The sequence below is a fragment of the Pteropus medius genome, unplaced genomic scaffold, assembly GCF_902729225.1.
Source record: "Pteropus medius unplaced genomic scaffold, Ma_sr-lr_union100, whole genome shotgun sequence".
NCBI lineage: Eukaryota > Metazoa > Chordata > Mammalia > Chiroptera > Pteropodidae > Pteropus > Pteropus medius.
In genome coordinates, this window is record NW_024341893.1 from 239262 (window position 1) to 265455 (window position 26194).

General features: G+C 51.3%; 1 protein-coding gene, 1 long non-coding RNA gene and 1 pseudogene across 2 annotated transcripts; 2 read left to right on the top strand and 1 right to left on the bottom strand.

Annotated features, from left to right (window-relative positions):
- Positions 1-365: 365 nt before the first annotated feature.
- Positions 366-23638, top strand: NUMBL (NUMB like endocytic adaptor protein). Its single transcript, XM_039853476.1, has 10 exons — positions 366-596; positions 4018-4102; positions 6037-6176; positions 7026-7100; positions 7189-7263; positions 8269-8409; positions 14846-15035; positions 17974-18279; positions 21291-21413; positions 22232-23638. Exons 1-10 carry the CDS (start codon positions 573-575, stop codon positions 22861-22863), a joined length of 1791 nt encoding a protein of 596 aa, XP_039709410.1. The 5' UTR covers positions 366-572; the 3' UTR covers positions 22864-23638.
- LOC120595592 (uncharacterized) lies at positions 15407-25786 on the bottom strand. The gene is made up of 2 exons (XR_005650911.1): positions 25523-25786; positions 15407-20722 (listed from the first exon to the last, which is right to left on the bottom strand). It is a non-coding gene; the product is annotated as an uncharacterized LOC120595592 (long non-coding RNA).
- On the top strand, positions 23873-23991 carry LOC120596903 (uncharacterized; annotated as a pseudogene).
- Positions 25787-26194: the final 408 nt, after the last annotated feature.

Consider the following 26194-nt stretch of genomic DNA (forward strand, 5'->3'; position numbering starts at 1 on the left):
AATCGTGGGGTTAGCTGGAAGATTTGAGGGTGCGGGGCGCCTCCCGAAGCAACTCTCGGACTCGGAACAGAAGAGGGTCTGAGGTCAGGGGTCATGAAGGGGAAAGGAGCCCAGGCTAGGAAATCCTGGAGGAAAGTCTCAGTGAGGTTCACGTGCACGCTGTGCCAGGGACTGGCCAATGCGCGGGGCGGGCAGGGCAGGGCGGTGGCCTCACCGGAGAAGGCGGGGTCATGTACGGCATGGGCGCCCTGAGGGCCGAGGGGCGGGGCTTGGGCCGGCCAGGCGCCGGGCCGGGGCGGGGTCTTCCCGCATATCCAGCAGGCGGCGGGCCAGTGGGCGGGGCCGGGGCGGGGAGCCGGGGCGGGAGGGGCGCTCCCCCGCCCCCGGAACGGAATCCTCGGGGAGCGGAGCAGGCTCGCGCGCGTGCATCCCGCACCATCCCTCGGCCCCCGGCCCCCGGCCCCGGCCCGCGTCATACCGAGCTGCCGCCGCCGCCGCCACAGCAGCAGCAGCAGCACTCAGGGATCCGGGCCCAGCCGGGGCCGTGGGAAGCTGGGGCGCCCGGGCCCTGAATGTCCCGCAGCGCGGCGGCCAGCGTGAGAAGGGCGGGAGAGGGGGCTCGGGTGGGGGGCGGCGCCGCTGCTGATGTGGCGGAGGGTGGGAGGCGGCCGCGACGCCCGGATGGAGAGAGGATGCCAAGGCTGGCGAGGGTGGTCCTGGGTGGGGGGTCCACGAACAGCGCCCCACCAAGCCAAGGCTTGGGAGACAGGGGTCTAGCTCAAAGCCATCACTTGCCAAGGCCCTAGAGATAGGGATCCGGGACACAGATGTCCCCCTTAAAAACCAAGGACAGGAGACAGATTTTCAGTACGGCTTCCTAAGCAAGCTTTTGGGGACGGGTCTGGAACACAACCCCCAGATGAAACCAAGGCCTCCAGGAGTCGGTTCCAGACCAGACGCCATCCTGACCCCTCCCTGCCTGAGGGGCGTCTCTGAGCACAACAGCCCTCTAGGCAAGGTCTTGAGGATGGGGTCCCCCCTGCACAGTTTCCCCACCAAGTCAAAGCCAGGGGATATTCCTGGCAGCCTGTCCCCAGGCCCCACAGCATCTCCCCCAATCCTTGGGCGGTGTCCCAGGAACAGCCCCTTCTCAAGACAAGGTCCCTATGCCTGGGACTCCATTCCCCCCTCCCCCAGCCTGAATAAAATAAGAGAAATTTCAGGCACTGTCTTCTGCCCTTAAGGGTTGGTCAAGGGTCCCAGGGCACGGGTCCTCTGGGCCATCCCCTTTGTCCCTGGGGCTGCCCAGCTGTCTGGGAGCAGGCCCCACCCGCAGATAATGCTCTGCCTTCCTCTCCCAGTTCTGGCCTCCCCTGGCTCTAGGATTCATGCTGAGGGCGGGGGGCGGCTCCCCAGGGACCTGATGAAGCCCTGTCTGTCTGCTGTGTCTGAGGTGACGGTGGCTTTGTGTGTGGTACCTGGGGGAAAGCAAGCATTGGGGAGGTGGCTAAGAGTATGACCCTGTGTTTGCGTGACTGGCTGTGTGTGTGTGTGTGTGTGCACGTGCATGCTACAGCTGGTGACTATGAGGAATCCTGTGTTTGTATTCTGGTTGTGTCTGTGTGTGACCCTAGCATTTGTGTGACCGTGTATATGTGTGTGACAGCTGTGCAGAACCCTATACTTTTTAGTCAGTGTTTGAGTGTGTGCATGGTTGTGACTGCGTGGTTGTGTCTACGATTCCATCTTTTGTGACCCCGTGTTCGTGTGCCTTGGTAACTGGGTATGTGGCTGTGAGTGTTGAGTCTGGGGTTGGGCATGTGTGTGGTTGACTGAAGATGTGGGTGGAGTTATGATTGTGTGTAAGTGGAGTTGTGTCTATGACTCTGTCCATGTGCGACTCTCCCGATGACTGTGAACATTTGTGGTTGTGTCTGTGATTGATTTTATATGCGTGTCACACATGGATCTCTGTGACACGCAATGTCCCTGCACCTCTGGGTGTGTGACTGCCATTGTATATGAAGTCAATCACAATGTGACTGGGGTTGTGCAACAGCACTGTGACATTTACGTTTGTATGCCAGTGGTTGTGTGTTCATAGCCGTGTCCGTGTGTGACAGGGTTGTATAAATGACTACATCTATCTTTGTTGATAGCGATTGTGTGAATTAATAGTTTTGAATGTATGATTTGAGTTATGTACTTGACTTGGGGCCTAAAACCCTGGCTAACCATTAATAGTACGTTATTTCATTGTGTCTGACTCGACATATAGGTGTGTCCGTGTGTGGTGGCACCAGGTAACAGTGTGTGTTTGTGTGTGGGAGGGTGTATATGACTGTGGCTTCTATATTTGTGTGTGACTTGCATGTCTCTGACCCTGTGTAGGTGACTATATGTACTTGTGTCTGTGTCATGGTCTGTGAGAGTGTGTCTATAGCTGTGTGGTGGGTATATGTGTCTGTGTGCATGCTGGACTGCTTGTGTTGAGTGTGATTTGGTGACAAGGTGACTGTCCCCTGACTGTGTACATGGCTCCATCAGGAATTGTGTCTTCTGTGTATATGCAGCTATAAGTGCTACATCTGGGTCACTGCATTTCTGAGCACACGCCTGACTGTGTGCTTGTGATGTGTGAAATGGAAATTGTGTGCTGATGTCTCTGTGTGTGAAATATGCATCTGTCCATATGGGCTGTGATGGTATGTGGCCACTGATGTCTGTGTGATTTATGTGTATTTGCATGAAGAGAAACTGTGTGTTTCTCTGTGATGCTATGACATGGTACAGCTGAGTATGGGATATTGGGTGACCATGTTGTGACTGTGATATATGGCTGGGTAATGTGGATACTGATGCTGTGTGACTTTGCATTCATAACCACTTCTAAAACGTGTATGGCTGTGACTCTGAAGCACTGGCTGCCTGGCTGCGTCTAAGTGTGGTCATCCTTGGAGATAGTTGTCTTTGAGTGGTTGCATGCCCGTTTCTCTACAATGCCTGGGCCATGGCCACCAGCATCTGTGTGTGTGGTTGGGGATGGAGGACTGTGCATATAAGTTAGCTGATACTGTGAGCAAGTGTGTGCCCCTACGACTGGGTATGTGTGACTGTGGGACACTGTGTGACTCAAAAAGTGTGTTGGTGTGACTGATGCAAGGAGTTGAGTGTCCATATGCAGCTGTGTGCCTGTAGATGATTAAACACATGTGATGTGACTGGGTGTGGCTGTGAGTGACCAAATGTGTGTGTGTCTGCACTCATCCATAACCAGATGTCAACACACGACAGTGGAGCTAGGTGTGACTGGGTGTGATTCTACATGGGCGAGTCTGTGACGTATCTTGGGTGGCTGCCTGAGGGAATATAACTGTCATTGGGTGTGGCTGTACATGTGCCACTCTGGTGGGTATGCCTGGGACTAGCTCTTTGTATGTGGCTGAGAAGACAGAAGTGACCAAATATCAGTAGCTGATGTGACCAGGTGTTTGTGGCAGCACCTAGGCAGACTGGGACAAATGTGGACAAATATCTGTAGTGGAGACTGTGTGTATCTGTGAACACGGCAATGTGGCCAGATGCGCATAGTGGCCGTGACTGTGTAGGTGTGTCTGTATGACCTGGCGTGTGTAGCTGGGGTTGTGTCTGTGTATAACTAAACGCACAGAGCTGTGACTAGATGATAGAGACAACTATAGATGTGAGATGGATACATGTGACAGTATGTTTGTATCCCTGGACGTGTGTAGAGGGCAGGGCCACTCCCTCCTCATCCCATCCCTGTGGTACTAAAGGCCTCTTGAGGCCAGGATATCCCCCAACAAATGCCCCCCAAACGTACCTACTCATTCCTGGGTCCTTACTCAACTCCCTCATAACAGTTGCTATGACAACCAGGCTCTCCTCGGAGCCTAAGATGGAGGGGGTTTGGCTGATGTCCAGAGCAGGGGTAAGGTAGGGGACCGAGCTCCATCCCAAGCCAGGCTCTCACCTTTTCTTCTATCCCTTGGACAGGGCAGACCCAGGAGGCCTGAGCAGCATTTGCCCCCAGCCCCCTGCGGGGCCCTGGGGCCCCCCGAAACCTCCAGGACGGAGCCAGGTGAGGACCAGCTGGGAACAGAGCACGGGCTGAGTGGGTGGGTGGCCTGCCTTGCATTACTAGAGAAACTGTCTCTATAGCCACAGAGGCCTAATCATACTGATGAGTGGACACCCTCAGACATCTCAAACCTCTTCTCTGCACACTCAGTGACCATCCAAGCCCGACTCGTGCACAGACACACACACGTCTAGACTATGTCACTCACACACTGGGATATTAAAACACCCACCGACCTTCCCACAGGTGTGAGGTCACACAAACACAGACACATTCCCAGACAACACCCAGACTCCCTGGCACAGGCGACTACAGACACTAACCAGATACTGACTCTTAGATACACCCTCTCAAGGGATGAACCCTTGCACACAGTCTCCCAGACAACATACACAAACCCACACTTACAGACAACAGCCTCACCTTCACAAGCAGACACAGCCTCACAGACAGTACCTGTGGACCCATAAAGAGCTGCTACACTTCTGCCCACAGACAGACATTCTTACAAATAATACCCAGCACTCTCATAGACAGCAGGCACGTTCTCACAGAGTCACATCCTCAAAAATAACACCCACGAACACACTCAAAGACAACAACCTCATGTTCTCATGCACCCTCATAGATGCAGGGGTCCATACTGACACGCTCTCAGAAAAACGTTCATGGACCCAACTCTGTGACAACCACCACGCGCTCTGACACAGACACACCCTCACAAACAACAGCTATGTCTTGGACATAGACACAGTCTCTTGGGTAACTCACAGGCACACACTGTCATAGGCAACAGTCATCAAAGACACCAGCTACACTCTCACACAGACACACAGCTTCAAAAACAACAGCTTCCTGCTCAGAGACACATCCTCACAGGCAGCATTCCCTGACACACACTCACAAGGACTCTCACACATAGACAACCTTCAGCAATACCCTTCAGGGACCTGCACTCACAGACAACAACCACAGCCCTGGACACAGACCCCCACTCTCATAAGCAGCCATTCTCAGGTCTTCATCCTTCCATACAGCCTTCAGAAACCACCTGCTCACAAACAGTAGTTGCATCCTCATCTCTAGACACCGTTCGGGACCACACCAGCCGTACACACAGAGTCTCCATCTGCTGTTGGTGCTCTGTCCTGGGTGACCCCTCACTCTCCTCGTAGGACTGTCAGTATGGCTTATGAGTCCGTGAAGAGTGTTTTAGTCAGTGAAGACTGCTTAGTGGCTGACCACCACCTCCACTTACACCCCTGCCTATGATGGTCACAGGTGCACACTGCCCCCAAGGACCCCTACCTTAGACACAGTCATCAGAGGGGCAGTATCCTAGAGCCACAGAGACAAGCCCCCATACTCTACACCTTCTGTTCCGGTCTCTGGACCTCAATCCTTGGACCTTCTGCATCCTCACAATGGGCCCCGCCCCCACACCTCCACATCTGACTCCATGTAAATCTCCCACTTCCTGTCTTCTGGACACCATCCCACCCCCAATCCCTCCTACCCTAAAACTCCTGACTTATGACCCTTGCCCTTATGCCCCTGCAACCCTCGTGTCTCCTCCAAACCCTCAGTTGCCCTCCAATGTCTTGACTTCCTATTACTTCACATCCCCAATCTCCAGACCCTAGTGCTGTGACCCCCATCCCAGACCTCCCTGCCCTTTAGCCCAGTGTCTTCTAAATCCTCACACTGACTCTCGCACTCCCTTGCTACGTCACCCCCTTTCCCCACGTCCTCTGACTGCTGCTGATCCAAGTTCCCTGAATGTCATGTCCTCTGACCCAGTGGCTCCCCAACCCTGTAATCCTTTTCTCTTGTTTTCTGGCCCCATGCCCCCTGAGCACTGGCTGTGTCTGTCCCCCTTGAGCCCTGTGCTTGTGATCCGCGCCCTTGACCATCTCCTCGTCCTGTGTCACCAGACGGGGCGGGCACCATGAACAAGTTACGGCAGAGCCTGCGGCGGCGGAAGCCAGCCTACGTGCCTGAGGCTTCGCGCCCGCACCAGTGGCAGGCGGACGAGGACGCGGTGCGCAAGGGCACGTGCAGCTTCCCGGTCAGGGTGAGTGGGCGGGGCGAGGGCTGTGCGCGGGCGGGGCTCAGGGCGCTGGGCGTGATGGCCAAGGACCTGTCCTTTGTGCCAGGGACGTCGTATCCTCAAAGAGCTGTGAAGCCTGCCGTGGCAGGACCGCACGGCCTGAGTCCTTCAGACTTGGGGTTAAAAACCAACACACATTTTCTTGTACCAGGAAAAGGCTCCCTGGGGGTCGTCTTGCCAGGGTCACCCCGTTTTGTGGGAGCTCACAATTTCCAAAGGACACTGGAAGGTCGCCAAAATTTTGTAGCGTTTGCAAAGCCCTCTAGTGTTTAGTGCTACCCTTTTATAAGGGGGACAGCGGGGTTTGGGTACAAATCCCACCTCGGTACCTTACCCCAGAAGCAGACTTTGAGTGAGAGGGGCCTGTTACGACGTGTGGGAAATGCTGGTGGGAGTTAGGGAGAGAAGGCAGCCAATCCAGGGTGTGTTACTAAAATGCACCCGAGCAACGTACATGGGCATCTGAGCTTAATGCCACTCGGGTCTCTGGAAAATAGAGTCCTGGAGGGGGAGAAACTGGGGCGAGTGTACCCCAACTCCCATGATTCATCGCGCGGGGCAGGTCCTCGGCCAGAGATGCAGATGCTGACAGAGGCAGGATGATAATCACTACTCACCGGGCTTCTGTTTTCTCATCGCTATATCTGGAATGACAGTGGGGGACCCACCGCATAAAGCTGAGGTACAGAGTAAATGAGATAATAGGTATGATGTACTTAGGACACTGCATGATTTATCACAGCTGATCAGGGAGGACTAGGAATTATTGATTGCTCTGCTTATTTCATGTCCTCCTGCTCTCTCCCTCCCAAGTACCTGGGCCACGTGGAGGTGGAGGAGTCCCGGGGAATGCACGTGTGTGAGGATGCAGTGAAGAAGCTCAAGGCGGTGAGTGAGTGGCTGGCGCAGGGAGTGGGTGAGATCAGACCCAAAGAGGCAGCCCTGACCACACCCTCTGCCCTCCGCTCCACCTCAGATGGGCCGGAAGTCGGTGAAGTCTGTCCTGTGGGTGTCAGCCGATGGGCTCCGAGTGGTGGATGACAAGACCAAGGTAGGAGGCCTGTCGGGGTGGGAGCAGGCAGGAGTGGACCCCTATCCTCACCTTGCTCAAATAGGGCCAAAGACGCTTTCCCACCCATCCCTAGGATGCCCCTTCCTCAGGGAGCTTCTAGACTACGCCATGTGCTCCTGCGCTTGTCACAGTCATAATTCAGGAGTGAGTCCTGCCGTTATTTGTGGGCTGGCGTGGAGTGTGAGTAAGAGCACAGACTGTGGAGCCTCAGCTCGGATCCAGGCTCACCCACCTACCAGTCTCAATTGCATCATCCGTAAAATGAGGATAATAAAGGACCTACCATTACCTAAGAAATTACATACAAATAGTTAACCTGGTACGGTGTAAAAGTTCACATCGATGAATATTCGTTGTTATGCGTTTATTGTCAGCCAGCCAGACAGGAGCACCGTGGGGCCAGGATTGGGGCGTCTGTTAGTTCACCCCGAATTCCCTGCCTCCAACCCAGAGACTGCCAGAGGAGGCAGCCCGCACTCCAGTGTTAGCTTAATGCTGAACAGGATTGACACCTTTGCACACGCAGCTCCCTCAGCCTGAAATACTGTTTCCTGCCTTTTACCTACAGAAAGCTTTGCCTGACTCCCTCCCAAATTGAGTCAGACACCTCCTCTTGACTCCTGCAGGCCTCCGTGCCTCCCCCATCCCAGCCCTGACCCCTCCGTGCCTCCCCCATCTCGGCCCTGACCCCACATAGCACTCTCATCATTACAGGACCCTCCCCCCCTCCCCTATCCCAGCTCTGACCCTTCTGCCTGTGCCCTCCTCGTTACTGTCTGGCTGTGACTCTGGGCCTCCTCCTGATGATGAGTGATTCCTCCACTAAATTGGGGGGGTCCCATGCCAGCAGGGCCTACAGCTGTTTCAGTGACTGCTGGGTGCCCACCCCAATCAGGATGGAATATAGAGCAGGCACTAAGGGAATGCTGAGTGAACACATGAAAGAGTTCACATTCCTCTCCTGGCCTCCCCGGCCCCTCCCAGGACCTGCTGGTAGACCAGACCATCGAAAAGGTCTCCTTTTGTGCTCCTGACCGCAACCTGGACAAGGCTTTCTCTTACATCTGCCGTGACGGAACCGCCCGCCGCTGGATTTGCCACTGCTTCCTGGCACTCAAGGACTCTGTGAGTACCGCCCAAGCCCAAAGCCCGCTGACTCTTCTCTCCCGTTCCTGGCCTTCCGGCCCCAGCCCTGGCTGACCAGGCGGAGTCAGGCAAACCACTCACCTCTCCTCCCTAGGCCTTGTGTCTTGATCCGGACGCAGTTAGGGAGTGTGCTCTCAGCTACTAACTGAGAGGGCTACTGTGAGGCTTGAGTGAGTTGATACGAAGGATTTAGAACAATGCCCGGCACAGAGGAAGCACTCGGGAAAACATTGGCTGTCATCCTCCTCATTATCAGTAGTGCTCCGTGTTTCTCTAACTTTTTACATTTAGGATCACCTACTTAGTCCTGTGCACTCCACGTCCAGCTCCATGAATTTTTGCATCTGCGTAAACCTCGACCAGCTCAAGTTGTAGTGAGTTCCCTGCCCCCAGCAGACTTCCGCAGGCCCTTCTCAGGCAGTAACCTCCCACCCGCACCTTCCGCCGTGATTCATTTTGCCTATGCTTCTTTATATTTTGGAGGATCAGGGTCCTCTGAGAAATGGATGGAAGCCATTTCGGAAGCATTCTCACAGTTACGATTCTGCAGCTTGCGACCGATACCTGTGATTTCAGTGAGGGAGACGTTTGCTTCTGTTTCACGTGAAAGACATCCAGAGGCAGGCAGGGCAGCACTGGTGTGGCTCCTCTCCACTCATCAGGGGTCATGGCTCCTTTGTCCTCATTGCTGTAATGAAGTAAGGCTTCCACTCCCTGGTCCAAGATGGGTGCACACGCTCCAGCCTTCACATCTCCATTCCAACCACAGAAAGGAGGGAGGCATGAAGAGGGGCACGCCCCCTCCTTTTTGGGAGCTGTGTATCATTTCTAATTACATCCCGTTGGTCAGAACCTAGTCACATGGACATCCCTACTTTGAAAGGGTGGAAAATAGAGTCTTTATTCTGCCCTGTCCCCTGGACCCTGACTTCAGAGCCTACGCAACTGAATGGGAAGCCACAGTCTCAGCCCCCTACATTAGCCTAAATCCAAAATAAAATTAATGGAAGGATATGAGGACTCTTCCAAAATCGAAGGGGAGTCAGAGTATTAAGCATCGGAAAGGGTAGAGAGCAGGGCAGCCTGAAGATACTGTGCCAGGTGACAGTTCCTTCAGGACACTGTTTCAACATGAGCTCCCCTCCCAATGCTCTGGGTTCAAATCCTGATGAGAGGGCATGGGATTGGCCTGGCTTGGGTCAGTGTCTTCCCCTCAGCCAGGGAAGGGCGGAGCACCCAGATTGACTTATCCAGTGTTGAAAAGAAGTTCCCCAACGGGAATTTGGGGTCAAAAGCAGGGGGATAGTGGGTACTGGGCAAGTAAAAAACACCTGTTCCTTGCAGACTCTGACGGTCTCCACTCAAGGATTCCTTCCTACTTCAGAAATCCCTACTCCAAAGAATCTTAGCCCCCTAAACAAGTCAATACCCCCACTTCCTCACTGACATAATTTCACACCTGAAACCAAGAGTGGAAAACAAATTTGAGGGTGTGAGTGTTGATGAGTCAGTATTGGCTGGTGCCTGCCACGGGCTGGTGTGGAGATATTTGAAGCCCAGAGCCCACAGCAACTGCCATTTCCAGAGCATAGCAGAGTCATTGTATCAGTCACCTGTTGCTGCATAACAAATTGCTCCAAAATTTGGTGGCTTAAAATTCCAATCACTTCTTATCTGTGATGGTTTCTGTAGGTCAGGAATTTGGGAAAGGCTCAGCTGGGTGGGTCTGGCTGCTGTTTTTTTCATGCTGTGGCAGTCAGCTGGTGTCCAGAGCTGTAGCACCACGAGACTGGCTGGACACCTCTGTCCGTGTTGTCTCAGGACCTCTTCCCAGGGTCTCCAGCATGGAGGCTTTGGGAAAGCTGGACTCTTACATAGTGGCACATTGAGGAGGAAGGAGAGAGAGAGAGGGAGAGAGAGGGAGGGAAGGAGGGAGAGATGTGTTTTCAGGCTCAGGAAAGAGCACAGAGACTCCACCTCTGACGGCGGAGTGACAGGATTCTAGAAGAGCATGTGGGGCCAGAAATTTGTTGCAACGGTTTTTGGAAAACACTGCTACGTGGTTGCTGTGGATTTGATGTCGAACCACCTGGTCGTGGGACCTTAGGCACACGTGACTTCTCACCCGGACTCGATTTCCTCCTCTGTAACGTGGGGGTCATAGCACGGTCTGCTCACGGGTTTATGGGGGAAGCATGCATTATGGTCACACACAGAAAGTTCTAAGCAGAGTCTGGAATAAGTGGCCAGTAACTAGGAACAGTTGCTGTTATCTGAAAAGGATCCGAGGACAAGAATCAAAGCAAGAGGAAGGCAGGGACCGATCCCGTGGGTGGAGCGTGACCTTGGCTGAGTTCCCTCCGGCGTCCGAGCTTCGAGTTACAAGCATTAAGCAGTGGAATTCCCAGGATTCCCCAAGTTTAACCTTTTTTTGAGGTGAAATGTACAGAAAATTAACCATTTAAAATTGTACAATTCGACGGCATTTAGTACATTCGCAATATTGTTTGATTGACCATCACCTCTATCTGGTTCTAGACATTTTCATCACTCGTAAACGAGACCTCATACCTACCCAGTAAGCAGTCACTCCCCGTCCCCTCCACACACCCCAAGCCCCTGGCGACCACTAATCTGCTTTCTGTCTCTGTGGCTTTACCTACTCCGGATATGTCATACATATTGAATCATACAGGAGGTGGTCTTTTGTGACTGGCTTCTTTCATTTAGCGTTGTGTTTTGAAGGTTCATCCATGTTGTAGCATGTATCAGCCCTTCTTTTTATGGCTGAAGAATATTCCATTATATAGATAGACCATATTTTGTTTATCCATTGTTGAACATTTGAGTTTTTTTCCACCTTTTGGCTCTTGTGAATAGTGCTACTATGGACATTTGTGTTCAAGTATCTGTTTGAATACCTCTTTTCAGTTCTTTTGGGTATATATGTCAGAGTGGAATTGCTGGGTCATAGAGTAAATCTATGTTCAACTTTTTAAAGAATTGACAAATTGTTTTCCATGTTCGCACTATTTTATATTCCCACTAACGATGTACAAGGGTTCCAATTTCTCCACATCCTCATCCACACTTATTAGTTTCTATTATTTTAGTTATAGCCATCCTAGTATGTATGAAGGGGTTATCTCATTGCGGTTTTGATTTATATTTACCTAATGACTAATGATGTTGAGCATCTTTCCCTGTGTTTATTGGCCATTTATCTTCTTTGGAGAAATGTTCATTCAGATCCTTTACCCATTTTTTAAATCGAGTCGTCTTTTTGTTGTTGAATTGGAAGAGTTCTTTATGTACTCTGGTTATTAGACTCTTATCAGATATGTGATTTGCAAAAACTTTCCCCCATTCTGTGGCTTGTTTTTTCACTTTCTTGCTGGTGTCCTTTGATTAACAAATCTTTTTAATTTTGATGAACTTCAATTTTTTTTCCTTTTGTGGTTCGTGCTTTTGATGTCATATCCAAGAATTCACGTTTTGTTTATAAAACTCCATGTTTTATGCTAAGCTTTATAGCGTTAGCTCTGACGTTTAGGTCTTTGACCCATTTTAAGCTAATCTTTGTAAGCGGTGTGAGGTAGGGATCCAGCTTCATTTTTTGCCATGTGGATATCCAGTTGTCCCAGCACCATGTGTTAAAGAGACTATTTTTTCTCCAATCAAATAGTCTTGGCACCCATATTGAAAATCAATTCACTATAGATGTGTGGATATATATCTGGGCTCTCTGTTCTATTTCATTGGTCTGTATGTCTCTTCTTATGCCAATACCATACTGTTTTAATTACTGTAGCTTTGGAGTAAGTTTTTAAATTGAAAAGTGTTTTACTTTGTTCTTTTTCAAAATTGTTTTGGGTATTCTGGGTTCCTTGCAATTCCATATGACTTTTAGGATCAGCGTTTCCATTTCTGTAAGTGTCCATTGGGATTTGATAGAGATTGCATTAAATATGTAGGTTATTTTGGGAAATATGACCATCTTAGCAAGATTAAGTTTTCCAATCCATGGACAGAGGATGTATTTCCATTTATTTGGGGCTTCTTTAATTTCTTTCAGCAATGTTTTATAATTTTCAGCGTATCTGATTTTATTTCTTTGGTTATATTTATTCCTAATCATTTCATTCTTCTAGAGTCTATTGTAAATGAAATTGTCTTAATTTTACTTTTGGATTGTTCACTACTAGTGTATATAGATGTATCTAATTTTCGTTGATCTCGTGCCCTGCAATTTTGCGTAATTCATTTATTAGCATTAATGGTTTGTGGATTCTTTGGGACTTTCTACATAAAAGATCATGTCATCTGCAAATAGAGATAATTTTACTTCTCTCTTTCCAATTTGGGTGCCTTTTATTTCTTTTTCTTATCTGATTACTCTGGCTAGAACTTCCATTATAGTGTTGAAAAGTGATAAAAATGGGCATCCTTTTCTTGTGCCAGATCTCAAGGGAAAGCTTTCATTCTTTCACCATCGAGTGTGATGTTAGCTGTGACATTTTCATAAATGTCCCTTGTCAGGTTGAGGAAGTTCCCATCTATTTTTTGAGGTTTTTTTTTAATCGTGAAAGGGTATTGAATTTTGCGAAATGCTTTTTCTGCATCAATTAAGATGATGTCTTTTTTTTCCTTCGTCCTATGAATGTGTATTACATTGATAGGTTTTCATCTGGTGAACCAACCTTGCATTCCTGGGATAAATCTTACTTGATTGTGGTGTATAATGTTATGCTGCTGAGTTCAGTTTGAGGATGTTTGTCTCCAAGTTTAACTTTAAGAGATGGCTGCGCATCTTGTTTAGGAAACAAGTCTGACAGATCTCATGGGAACCCCAACTCTGCTACTTGTTATCATGAGTGTGTTGACCGAGCCTGTTTTTTCTTTTTCAAAATAGGTTCATCAGAGTGTCCATCTCCTGGCACCGTGGCGAGGATTCCATAAAAGGATGCAAGTCAGGGCTCGGCCCAGGACTAGACAGATTTATGCTGGCACATGTGATGTTTCCCTGTGCCTGGCGCTTTGCTGCATGCCTTGCTATATTAGTTCACATAATTCTTGCAATAACCCTGTGAGGTAGTTGCTGTCAGGGCTCTCATTTTACAGGTGAGGTGGCCCAGGCAGTGGGAGGTGAAGTGATTTTCTTGAGAACACACGGCTGGGAAGTGGGAAGCCAATATCAATCCCAGGCTGTCTGGCCTTGGAGCTTCTCAAGTAGGCACTCAACAAACAGGAGCTATCTTTTTTATTCCCGACATTTTATTAAAAAATATTTTCAAGCTTATAGTGAGGTCGAAAGACTTATATAGTAACGAGTCACCTGTACACGTTCTGCCCAGATCCTGCCTTTCACATTGGTTTGTGCTCACTTTATCATTTATCTGTCCATCTCATTTTCGAGGCATTTCACAGTTGCAGGTACCAGAATACTTTCCCCAAACACTTCAGCATGCATGCTGTTAAGGAGAATTCATACTTTTCTTCAGCTCTTTTTCTTTGGGAAAAAAACACATGCTGTCCACAGACCTTAGATATACTTCTGTTGAGTTTTGACAACTGCCTTCACCTGTGTAAGCCAAACCCCTGTCAAGCTCTAAGAACATGACCACCGCCCGTCTGCTCCCTCCTGCCTCTTCCCAGTCAGACCCCTCCTCTACTCCCTAAGAAAGAGCCACTGTTCTGCCTCTTTTCACCATAGATCAGTTTTGCCTCCTTTCGAACGTCGTGCCCACGGAGGGTACAGCATTGCTCTGTTTTCCATTCTCAATCTCCCACCCACCCTCTTTGGCAACCATCAGCTTGTTCTCTATCTATGGGTCTGTTTCTGTTCTATTGGTTCCTTTCTTTTATTTTTTCTTTTAGGTCCCACATATAAGGGAAGTCATATGGTATTTGTCTTTCTCGGTCTGACTTACTTAGCATAATACCCTCTCGGTCCATCCATGTTGTTGCAGATGGCATTCTTTATTATGGCTGAGTAATATTCCATTTGTCTGTTGATGAACATCTAGGTTGCTATTTACTAGTGCAGCTGCAGCGAACATAGGAGTGAATATGTCTTTTCGAGTTAGTGTTTTTGTTTTCTTTGGACAAATACGCAAAGAAAACAAAAACACTAACTCGAAAAGACATATTCAGAAGTGAAATTGCTGAGTCAGACGGCAGTTCTCGTTGTCATTTTTTGAGGACTCTCCATAGTATTGTACTCTTGTTTCTGCCTTTTTTCTCTCGGGCTGTCATTCATAGCCCGCATGGTGCAGATGTACACTGAGGCCGAGGGAGGCGAAGGGACTCATGCCGAGTCACTCAGCGCGGAGCTGCTGGAACCCAGGGCTCCTGGCATCCCGCTGGTACACCACAGTGTCTCTAACCCCGCCGCGCCTCCGTCCTCTTCCCACAGGGCGAGAGGCTGAGCCACGCCGTGGGCTGTGCTTTTGCAGCCTGCCTCGAGAGGAAACAGCGGCGGGAGAAGGAATGCGGGGTCACGGCTGCTTTCGACGCCAGCCGCACGAGCTTTTCCCGAGAGGGTTCCTTCCGCCTTTCTGGGGGCGGGCGGCCTGCTGAGCGAGAGGCCCCGGACAAAAAGAAAGGTGGGTGCTGCCCAGAGGGCAGGGCTGGGCACAGAGTGGGGCCAGGTGGGGCCAGGGGGACCGGTTTGCAGGGAGAGCTGCAGAGGCACAGGGACTCTATAGTTTACAAAGCGGAGCACCCACCACAAAATCTGGTTACCGTTTATAAAGCTCACTTCAGTTTGAGGAGTTCTGTGAGCAGTATTCTTTAGGCCACAAATCCCAGCAAAGCTCAAAAAGTGCTTTATTACCTGCCAGCTCGGGGAGGTTGGAGGCTTTTCAAACTGGGTATCGAGACCTGTAAATGGGTTGCGAAGTCAGTTTGCTGGATTGTGGCTGCCATTTGAAAAAATGAAATAGAAAAAAATAGAAAATGTCAGAGTAATCGAATATAGTGAGGGTTAAGTATAGTTTAATGATACTTTTGTTTCAGTACATATATGTGCATACATGTACATGTTTGTATATGTCTGTGTGGAACCATGTAAAATGTATTTCTTTCTCAGGGTTGCTAGTCAAAAAGTCTGAAAAATACCCGATAAACTCCTAACATTCTAGGTAAATGGCAAATACTTTGTAAGTTCTAAAACAGTGGTTTTTAAAATATAAGTATATTATGTGCCCAGTCACAATGGGCACATTTTTCTGTGGATTCTAGTTTTTAAATTTTTGGAAAACACTGCTTAGAAATAACAAAGAATTTACCATTGGGAACTGTTCCAGATTAAAGGACACTAAAGAGACTTGACAAATATTAATAAATGCAATGTGTGGTCCTGAATTGGATCCTGGATTGTGTGTGTGTGTAAAAGGACATCTATAAAAGACATGATTGGACGATGGGGAAAATTGGAATATGGACTGTAGATTGGCTAATAGTATTTATTATACCCATGTTAAATTTCCCAAGTGAGAAATTGTACTATTATTTTGTAGGAGACTGTCCTTATTCTTAGGAGGTACATGCTGAAGGTTTTGGAGTTGAATAACTTACTCTAACTTGGTACAACTTACTCTTAAATGGTTCAGAAAAAAAAATTATGGAAGAAGGGAAAGATCTAGTGACATGATATCATGGGGGACTGTAGGTTAAGGGAACCGACACGCTTATTGTTCCATTATTGCATCTGTTCTGTACATTTAAAATATTTCTAACTAAAAAGTTAGGAAACCAGAGGTTTTTATCACCTATTGGAATATTAGAGTTTCTGAAGTATATTTTCATTTGTAAATTACATGATCGTTTACATGCCTCTTTACAAATTTACACAGTTCTTCACAGCTTACAGTCTTTTACTGTTTACATCATCTGTTAGAGTCTGCAAAGAATTTTATCATCGGCAAAGCAGATTACAAGAGAAGTTCACAGAGGGCCTGGTAGAGCACATGACATTTTATTGTTTACAAAGAACGCCCTGAGTACACAGTCCTTCACAGTTTATGAGTATTTCTTCATATAGCAGATTAGAATTCACGGAGACTGTCGTCATCTGCTTTAGAGTTTGCAAAGGGTTTTGCTGTTTCCGAAGGGTGTAGTTTCCAGGTATTTTGCATTGTAGAAAGCACAGCACAGCTTGCACAGCAAAATGAGGGTTTATGAAGTACGTGATGATTTGCAGAGCCTGTCACCCAGTGTTTTGCTGATGGTGCGCTGATTCAGTCTCAAGGCACTGCTCTGTACACAGAGCTCTTTCCAGCTTAGGAGCGGAGCGGAATGCTTTCCGCCGAGGCCTTGACCAAGCTTTTGTTGGATTCCAAAGCATGGAACGTTCACTGCCTCAGCTGACCCTCTCTGGGGGCCCCGGGGAGGCAGCAGAGGGGTGTTTATCCCAGGTTTACAGTCGGGAAACTGGAGCCCACAGAGGGGAGGAGACTTTCTGAGGTCACACAGTGAGGTGGGGGCAGAGGCAGTTTCCTGGTTCCAGCCTGTTTCAGGCTGTTCCCACTGCCCTGGCCCAGGCCTGGGTGAGAGCTGCAGCACCTCCACCTGGAAAATGGTTGAAGAAACGCCGGGCGCCCTTCCTGCCCTCTCTGGACCTGAGTTTAATCTCACCAGCATTCAGGCTGCAGCTCGGGTGAGGCCCTGACCAGAGGAGGGGGTGTGTTTGTGTACTGGCAGGGGTGAGGGGACCCTGCCGTTAGAGAGCATACCTTGTGCTGAGTGGGGAGACCAAGTGTCCCCTAGAGGACAGAGGACAGTTCCAGAGTGGAGGGAGCCCAGGCTGAGGGCCTGGAAAGATCTGGAAAGCTCCCCAGAGGAAGTATGCCAAGCTGGGTCTAGAAGGATGGGTAGCAACTGGAGGAAGAGAGGAGGTACTTGAGGTGAGAAGAATGGTGGGAGGTAGAGGGACAGAGGAGCAGACAGGATGACAAAAGAAGACAGCCAGACGTGGAGACACCAGGCCCGAGGGAGGGACAGGCTAGGGCAGTTGTTCGGACTACTGACTCCGGAGTCGGCCCGCCTCTTGCTACCTGTGGCTTGGGCAAGCCACTTACCATTGCTGGGCCTTGGTTTCCACATCTGTAAAATGGGGATACTGGTAGTATTGACCTCACTGGGTGATTGTGAAGATTGAGTGAGTTAATAATTGTAAAGCGCTTGGAACAAGGCCTGATACGTTGGTCACGTACCAAGTAAGTGTCCATTAAATTAATTATAAAATGAGACAGAAGGTCTCAAAGGGAAAATCAGCAGGAGCAGCAGAGGAGGACAGATTCGGGGCAGAAAGCTCAAGACACAGAAGGTCAGGCTGGGAGACAATTCCCCAATGGCCTCCTGGGGAAAATAGTCTTGACTTGGGTGGGGAGGAGGGACATTTTGGGGCCCTGACCGGCCTGTCTGGAGGACAGGACACTTCAGGTGAGGAAGGCAGCCTTGGGGAATGATCCTGGGGACCAGGTGGGAGAGGCTTCCGGTGGCAAGGTGAGGTATCTAACCACCTGTCTCTCATGTCTCCAGCAGAGGCAGCGGCTGCCCCCACTGCAGCTCCTGGCCCTGCCCAGCCTGGGCACGTGTCCCCGACACCAGCCACCACATCCCCTGGCGAGAAGGGTGAGGCAGGCACCCCGGTGGCCGCAGGCACCAGCGCGGCTGCCATTCCCCGGCGCCACGCCCCGCTGGAGCAGCTGGTCCGCCAGGGCTCCTTCCGCGGGTTCCCGGCGCTCAGCCAGAAGAACTCGCCTTTCAAACGGCAGCTGAGCTTACGGCTGAATGAGCTGCCATCCACGCTGCAGCGCCGCACGGACTTCCAGGTGAAGGGCACAGGTAAGCCCCGGGTTCAGTGGGCAGGAACGTCGGGATCGGTAGCCCTGTCTGTGTGTGTGCGCAAGAGATAGAGAAGCGGTGGTAGGCACCGTGATTGATTAGCACTGTCTGCCACGCGCAACAGCGAGAACCGGGGAACACATGATCCATTAGCAGCGTCTGCCACGGGCAAGGGAGAGTAGAGAGGTAGTCAAAATCCTGATTGATTAGCAATGTCTGCTATGGACAAGGAAGAGAAGAAAGATGGCACAAATCAGAATCATTCAGCAAAGTCTTTCCTGGACAAGGGGAGGAGGGCAGCTGCACAGGTGCCTTGATTTTGCTGGAGCCTAAGACACCACAGGCTAATGCTCCCTTCGAGCACTTGGCCAGTAGAGACATGAGATCTGGCCAGGTGAAGAATACAGGTAATCCTCGGGCTGAGGGGAAAGGAGGATTGTGATGGATTAGTAATGTCTGCCTAGGGCAAGGAGAATAATCTGATGGTTTACATCATCATCTCCTTGCAGCATCTGCCATGAACGAGGAAAAGGAGCAGGTGGCACACCACGTGGTTAATTAGCAAGTTTGCCGTAGGTGAGGGGGAGAGAGAGAAAGCGAGCAGCAGGAGTATGTTTTTGCCCAGGGAGAGACTTCCAGAATTTGTCCACAGGAAACATGAGGTGAAGGGCACACATGAGCATGGGGATCATGGGGTCAGGGAGCATAGTGTTGGATTCGTGATGTCACTCGTGGGCAAAGGATTGGGCAGAGGCAGCACCCACCATCACTGATTAGAGGAATATAGAGGTGCATCGTGGATTAGCGATGTCTGCCGTGGGTGCGGCTAGGAGAGAGGCAGCATAACTGTCCTGTTTTGCTTGGAGGTCAGATGGAGTTACAAGGACCAGTCCTCTCCACTGTTTGACCAGTAGAGCCATGAGGTCTGGCCAGGTGAGGGGTGAGGTGAGCAAAGGGTTCAGTGGAATAAAGCATCATGTTTGATTACTAATGTCTGCCATGGGCCAGGGAAAAGAGAGAGGTGGCGTATGTCATGATCTAGAGCAGCGTCCGCCATGACAAAGGGAGAGGAGAGGTGGCACAGTACCATGTTTTGCCAGAGAGAGACAGGCAGGAGGGCTGCCTTTCCTCCCAGCTGTCAGGGAAGTCATGTGGTCTGGCCCGCTCTCCTGCCTCCATTCGCCAAATCTGAGACACCTGCCCCTCCTGGCCTTGGTGACTGGTGTGAGAGGTGTCGATCTATATCCAGGAGGCTGGGCTACTCCAGAAGGTGACTGCTGAACAGATGCCAACGCTTGTTGAGAATGACGCACACTCACTCCATGTCCTGCGGCATCATTTGGCCATTGCACACCTCGGATTTGCTGTCCTCTTGCAGCCTGGAATTAAGCACACCCCCAGGGCTGTCACGCATGCTCCCTGGGAGGTGGCAGGTCTGCCAGGCTTTATTTGGAAGACTTACACTTCTATAGCCAGTTGCACACTTGCTTGGATGTGACTTACGACACAAAATTTCACCGACTCACACAGATGTCACAGTCTGCTGCAGGTGTCACACCCCCGGCATAATGACACACTTAGTCATGTACACTCCAAAATCACACACATTTGGAAGTTGCACAATCAGCTGTTAACAGTTACACACACTTAGAAAGCACATATCCAGATCCAGAGATCACACACCCAGATTTACATACATTCACAAACCACGCACCCGAGTTCATGAATACCTGGAGGCACACTCATACATCACACAGGCGGATTGGCTCACACTTGGCAATCACGATCAGGACACCACCCCCCTGGATTTCAGTCACGCTCGGATGCCTCACCCTCAGCAGCTGCACACCCATCGGGACTAACACACACAGTCATTACAGAATTGACCTAGAAGCCACATACCCCGCCAGCCGTGCACCCCCGTGTCACACCTGCCGACTCCTCCGGCCAGTTTCTTTCTCATGCTGGTTGGAGGATTATGCACGCTCCCTTGGAGACAGCCACTTGCTGAAATATCACAGGCACTTGTCACATACCACGCTTTGTGGTCCTCTATTGTTTATTCAGATGGTGGCTTTGCTCATCCCAAGTGCTCACTAGGCTGCTGCACCTGCTCAGTATCACCTGTCTTCCTGGCACAGGTGCAATTCTGCCCTTCTGATGTATGTTATAGGCCAATCTAGGTGGGGTGGACAGGGCCTCCTTCACCACCCAAAGCAGAACAAATGATCCTCAGCCAGTGAAATGCCGTGCGGCCAACATCCATTCTGACTGGTCAGTGCACTTTGCCATATACGTGGTCGAACATAGTTTTAAATTAATAGATGTTGTTAAACATTTCAAATATTTCTTCTGGTTTGCAGCTACACACAGGTCCTCCTTGAGGTCCTCTTTGATTTGGGGTCTCTGTGGCTGTCAGCCGTCCAATTGATGGGAAAATTTCCTGGGGCCAAGAGATCAGAGAAAGAGGCTAACAACTCCGTTATTACGTCAAGAGTTTATTGAGGGAACTTACATATGAGGTGGCAAGACGAGCTGGATATCCTTCATGCCACGTGGCAAGCGCTAGAAGGTTATATAGGACAGGGCAGGACGGAGGGAGGCACTGGATGTGACCCATCCCAGATAAAGGAAAAATGCCGTACATGCCCGCCCTGGGAAAGGGCCTGTTCCACAAACCAGCATGCCTGGGCCACGGGGGTCTGGGGTAGGGGTATCGATCTGACAGTCCCTGATTTACAAGAAGCAATCTATTCTGCCCTGATGCAGCTCATGGGTGTGGCCGTGGTCACATCAGAGAATCGTCTCTCCTCCACACCAGTGTCACACGCTACTTGTACCACTCAGATGTTACACGCACATGTGCACAGAGTTATCATTTTTGGGACCGTGGCCACTTAGTTACTCCGGAGCAGACCCACTTTGTGAGAGAGCCACCTGAGGGCATAGGGATCAAGAAAGGACAGGGCCTGGGCGTGCTCACTAATGCCCACCCTTCCCGGACTTCCCAGTGCCTGAGATGGAGCCCCCTGGCGCCAGCGACAGCGACGGCATCAATGCTCTGTGCACGCAGATCAGCTCGTCATTTGCCAGTGCTGGAGCCCCAGCGCCGGGGCCACCGCCGGTGCCAGCAGGTGAGCCCAGCCCCGCTCCTGGGGCACACGCCCTGCAGCGCCCCTCCCGTATTCCCCTGCTCCACGCAGGGCTGCCTCAGAGACTCCGGATCTCAGAGTCCCACAGGCTTAGAACCGTGGGTCACCTTATAGCTGTGGGGTCGTCTCAGAGCCACGAGGCCATCTGAGACCCATGGGATCAATTTTAAACCTTCTTGTCTTAAAGTAATAAAGCTTAGAAACCTCCAGCCTTAATCACAGGCGAAATAGAACTTAACAGATTCGGAACCATGAAACCTTGGAAGCGCACAGCTTTGGGAGAATGCTCTCTGAGAAACAGCGCCCCGGAGTCACCTGAGGGCTGGAGGCTTATCCTAGAACCTTAGAATCACAAACAATGTTAAAACTCTAGAATCTTAGAAAACACAAACTTAAAACCATCCAACCTTATTCCTTACATTAGCATAGTACAGTCTGAGAAAGATTCATGGAGCCTTAGAATCTTAGCCTCCTATGCAATATGTCCTCAAAATATTAGAACCAAGGGTGATATTAAACATATTTACTAACAGGTGTGGCACTGACCCATCAGAAGGGCAGCTGGCCTGGGCGATTGTCAGTCCTGCCTGTACTCCTCCATCTTGGGACCTTGGAATCTCAGAACTGGATCTGAACTGTTTTTTTTAGCACCGCGAAACCATCTCGTGGTCCGGGGTGGTTAAGCCGCTTGCCCAGAGCCGGCGCAGCTAGTGAAGAGCAGAGTGGGATTTGAGGCAGCCTGGCTCGTGCCTGATCCCGGTCTAGGCCCACGCCCTCACCTGCCCCTCTCCTTTCTCCAGGGACTTCTGCCTGGGGCGAGCCCTCCGTGGCTCCTGCAGCTGCCTTCCAGCCAGGGCACAAGCGGACCCCTTCGGAGGCTGAGCGGTGGCTCGAGGAGGTGTCCCAGGTGGCCAAAGCGCAGCAGCAGCAGCAGCAGCAGGCGGCCTCGATGCCCGCTGTGCCCCCCGTGCCCCCCACCCTGCAGCCCTTCTCTGCCCCTGTGGGGCCCTTTGATGCTGCACCTGCCCAGGTGGCCGTGTTCCTGCCACCCCCACACATGCAGCCCCCCTTTGTGCCCACCTACCCAGGCTTGAGCTACGCGCCCGTGCCGCGTGTACCCGTGGTGGGCATCACACCCTCACAGATGGTGGCCAACGCCTTCTGCTCAGCCGCCCAGCTCCAGCCCCAGCCCGCCACCCTGCTTGGAAAAGCTGGGGCCTTCCCGCTCCCTGCTGCACCCACTGCCCCTGGGGGCCAGGCCCGCCCACGCCCCAATGGGGCACCCTGGCCCCCAGAGCCAGCACCTGCCCCAGCCCCTGAGCTGGACCCCTTTGAGGCCCAGTGGGCAGCGTTAGAAGGCAAACCTGCTGTGGAGAAGCCTTCCAACCCCTTCTCCGGCGACTTGCAGAAGACCTTCGAGATTGAACTGTAGCCCGAGCCGCCCCATTGCCTCCAGGTGCCCCACGCCTGGGACTGGAGGCCCAACCTCTCCCCTCATCCTGCTCCCTGGGGCTGTGCCCCTTAACACCCCTCTGACCCCTTCTCTCCATCACCCCGACAAACACAGAACCGACATTGTAATGCCCAGGTTGCAACAGGATGGAATTCAGGGATGGACCCAGCCTGGCTAAGGGACCCGTTTCACTGCCAGTCTTAGACCGGCAATGGCTCTTTGCCCACACCCCAGACACTGGGGAATGGCCACAGTCCCACTGAGTGTCTTCGGCTCAAGCTACATTTCTCAGTTTCTGTTGTTGACCTTTCACCTTCCAGTGTTGGGTAGGATGGGGGAGGGAGGCCCACTTAGGGGCTCTACAGGGCCCCGTACAGATGCCCACCCCAAGTCTGGTTGCCCACTCCCCATACACAGCACAAGCAAAGGGCTTCCCTCTGCCCACCTGCTGCGTTCACTGCCAATGCTGTGCTCACCTCTGTCACCCCTCCCCCCACTCGGAGGCCCACATCTTCCTTGGGCCAAGGTCTCGCGGGGGCAGGGGCCAAGTCGAGGGCCCAGGAGGTGGGGTAGGGGGAAGGGGAAGGAGACGCTCAGTTACCTCACGTTGGTGCCCGCTGGGGAGGGGTCCAGAGGAGGGGGGAAGGGTGCCTGGCGGGTACTTTTCTATCTTTTATTTCCAGATTTTTTTGTATCTAAACTTGCAGATTTGTATTATACAAAGGACAGCCAATAAAGGAAGAATATAATGGTACCCCTCAGGAAAGCGAAATGTGTGTCCAGGGGGATAGTGTGGTTACAGAGCCTTTCCTCTCAAGTCATCTTCTCAAACAGGAGGGTCTCCCTGTGTAATGACCTCTGAGTCAGAACACAGCAGCAGTAAAAGCTGACCCAGCTCTGGAGAGGTGAGTAGTAAAGGGTACCCTAAATTAATCACCCCATTTCTGATTTTTACAGATTTTTGAACCAAGGAGTTCAAAAATTTCTTGTCTACGGCCATGCTACCGTGAACAAGCCCGATACCGTCTGATCTCGGAAGCTAAGCAGGGTCGGGCCTGGTTAGTACTTGGATGGGAGACCACCTAGGAAGACCAGGTGCTGTAGGCGTAAAAAATAAAACAGAAGAATAAGGGATTGTAAGTTGACAAGGTCCTTGCAATCTGTGAGGTCAACCAAGGCTTGCCTCACCTTAAACAAACAAACAAAAAGTTCTAATCTGCTGCTAATAAGTTCAGTATTAAAATTTCAAATAATGAGGTTTGGAATAGTATATCTTTGCGCTGGCAAATTCTCGTGTTGTCGATTGTGTTTTCCCTAACTTAGGCCAAAGTGTCATCTGATGTGACAGCGTGTTGTTTTTCAGGCTTTTGTCTCTTGGATCCCTTATGTGTAATCTACAAGTTATATATTTTTAAATATATCAGTTATATTGAATTCTTTATAGCTCTTTAAAATGAGGTGATTGATTTGGTGAAACCCAATATGATATTCCCATTTGACGAATGCGGGAGGTGAGTCACTTGCCCAAGGTCACACACCTGATTAGTAGGGGTGCTGGGGTTCACACCAACCTCAAGGTCAGGCATTAAACCACCAGGCCGAGAGGGAACAAGCCTAGGGTATGCCATCGGGAGTTTACACTGTTTGCATTATAGCCCTTCACTCAGCTGTGGATCCTGGACTAGGGGACAAAGGCTCGGCCAGGGCACCAAGAGGATCCCCGGGGAGGGAGCAGAGGACTCAGCTGGAAATGAGCTACACTTTCTTATCTCCATGCCGTGCCCTCTGCCTAAATCGCCCTCTCTGGTCGCTGTACTATCCTATCTCCTATTCTTAGAACTGGACCCTCCTCCAAGGCCCTACCCTCCATCCAATCGTTTCAAAGTTTAGATATAACTTTGACCTACAGGATGAATCAAGAGCGCCCCCTCCCTACTTGGATCCTACAGGGCCCTGTGCTCCCCGGATCCCAGCCCTGATCCCTCTGCCTCCGTTGCCCCCATTCTAGCCCTGACTCATCCCGGGCTGTCACTCACTATCTGGTGCCCCACGGGACTGTGTGTGAGTGGTGGATCTGGGGCTGTCTCGGACACAGGTGTCCCAGCAGAGTGCCAGGTGCAAAAGAGGCAGTATCTGCAATTCACCTCCGCAAACCGCGGGCGAGTGAGGGGCAGAAAGGGCCCAAGAGATGATTCCAACTTCTGGGCCGATGGGAAAACTGAAGCCATGCAGCACACAGCAAATCAGGGACAGAGTCAAGATATTCTTCCCTGCTAGAGGCTGATCTTTACACAAAACCATTCTTCCCCAGACTCAGAGCAGTCTTTCTCAGAGCTGCAACCCTCCCACCCCCACCGCCGCCAATAAGTCCCATTGATGCCGATGTTTCGGTCCCTCGCGGTCCCAGACCCGTTATCTCCCCAGGCCCTCCCACCGGCTCCTGTGAGCCAATTTCTCCATCTTCCCTCCCACACTCGATGGTGACTCTCGCTCTTCTTGGTGCTTCTCCCTCCGCATAGACCACAGATCTGGGGTTAACCTCCCATCCTCCACTTTCCCCAGGCTTGGGAGGTCTCAGAGCAGACCCAGGGATACCGAGTTAAAACCCCCTCCCTGCCAGGTGACTTCGTCGTCTTACCAACGCCACCCTCATTTTAGGGGGGACGTCCAGCTCAGGATGGCTCAGCGCCCCCTTGCCGGTGTGGTTTGGAAAGCCTCGCCCATCCCACAGCAGCGCACCGGGCCCCACAGTAGCCCACGCAGGACGCCGTGTGGTGCTCCCCTTCTCCCGGCTCTGGAAGGCTCCTCCCGCTGCTGGGGCCCCGTCTTTGGAGGCGCCTTGTCCCCTGGAACCATCCGGAGCTGCGAGCGCGGTTTTGTAACATTCCACGCGGTGCCTCGCACTCCGCCCCCCTTTAGGAAGCCCCGCCCCTTAAGACAATGATCTCTCGCCGATCCGCCCCACGTTCAACTGCTGCCACTGCCCGTCGCAGGGCCACGCGTCGCCCCTGTTGCCGCGGTCTCTTCGGAAAAGTTCTCCACACAAATACCCCTGGCCTCACCACGTCCCCCAGTCCTCCCGCTCCTGCCAGGCCACCTGGAGTCACTGGAGATACTGCACCAGCGCGGTAGAACAGCGCCCCCTCGTGGCCCTGACCTCAGACACGCCGAGGGACCGCGCTGATGCCTCCAGACAAGAGCTCCACCAGATGGATGCTAAGGCAGAAAAAAAGTGTTTTGTTTTGTTTTTAATTGGAGTCGCAGTCTTGGGCAACATTATCCTTCAGGCTCCGGCTCAGCCATCCGTTCC

Coding starts and splice junctions, on each gene's coding strand:
- NUMBL (XM_039853476.1), top strand. CDS start 573: ATGTCCCGCAGCGCGGCGGCCAGC. Junction 4,103..6,036: donor AACCTCCAGGACGGAGCCAG/GTGAGGACCAGC, acceptor CTGTGTCACCAG/ACGGGGCGGGCACCATGAAC. Junction 6,177..7,025: donor CGTGCAGCTTCCCGGTCAGG/GTGAGTGGGCGG, acceptor CTCCCTCCCAAG/TACCTGGGCCACGTGGAGGT.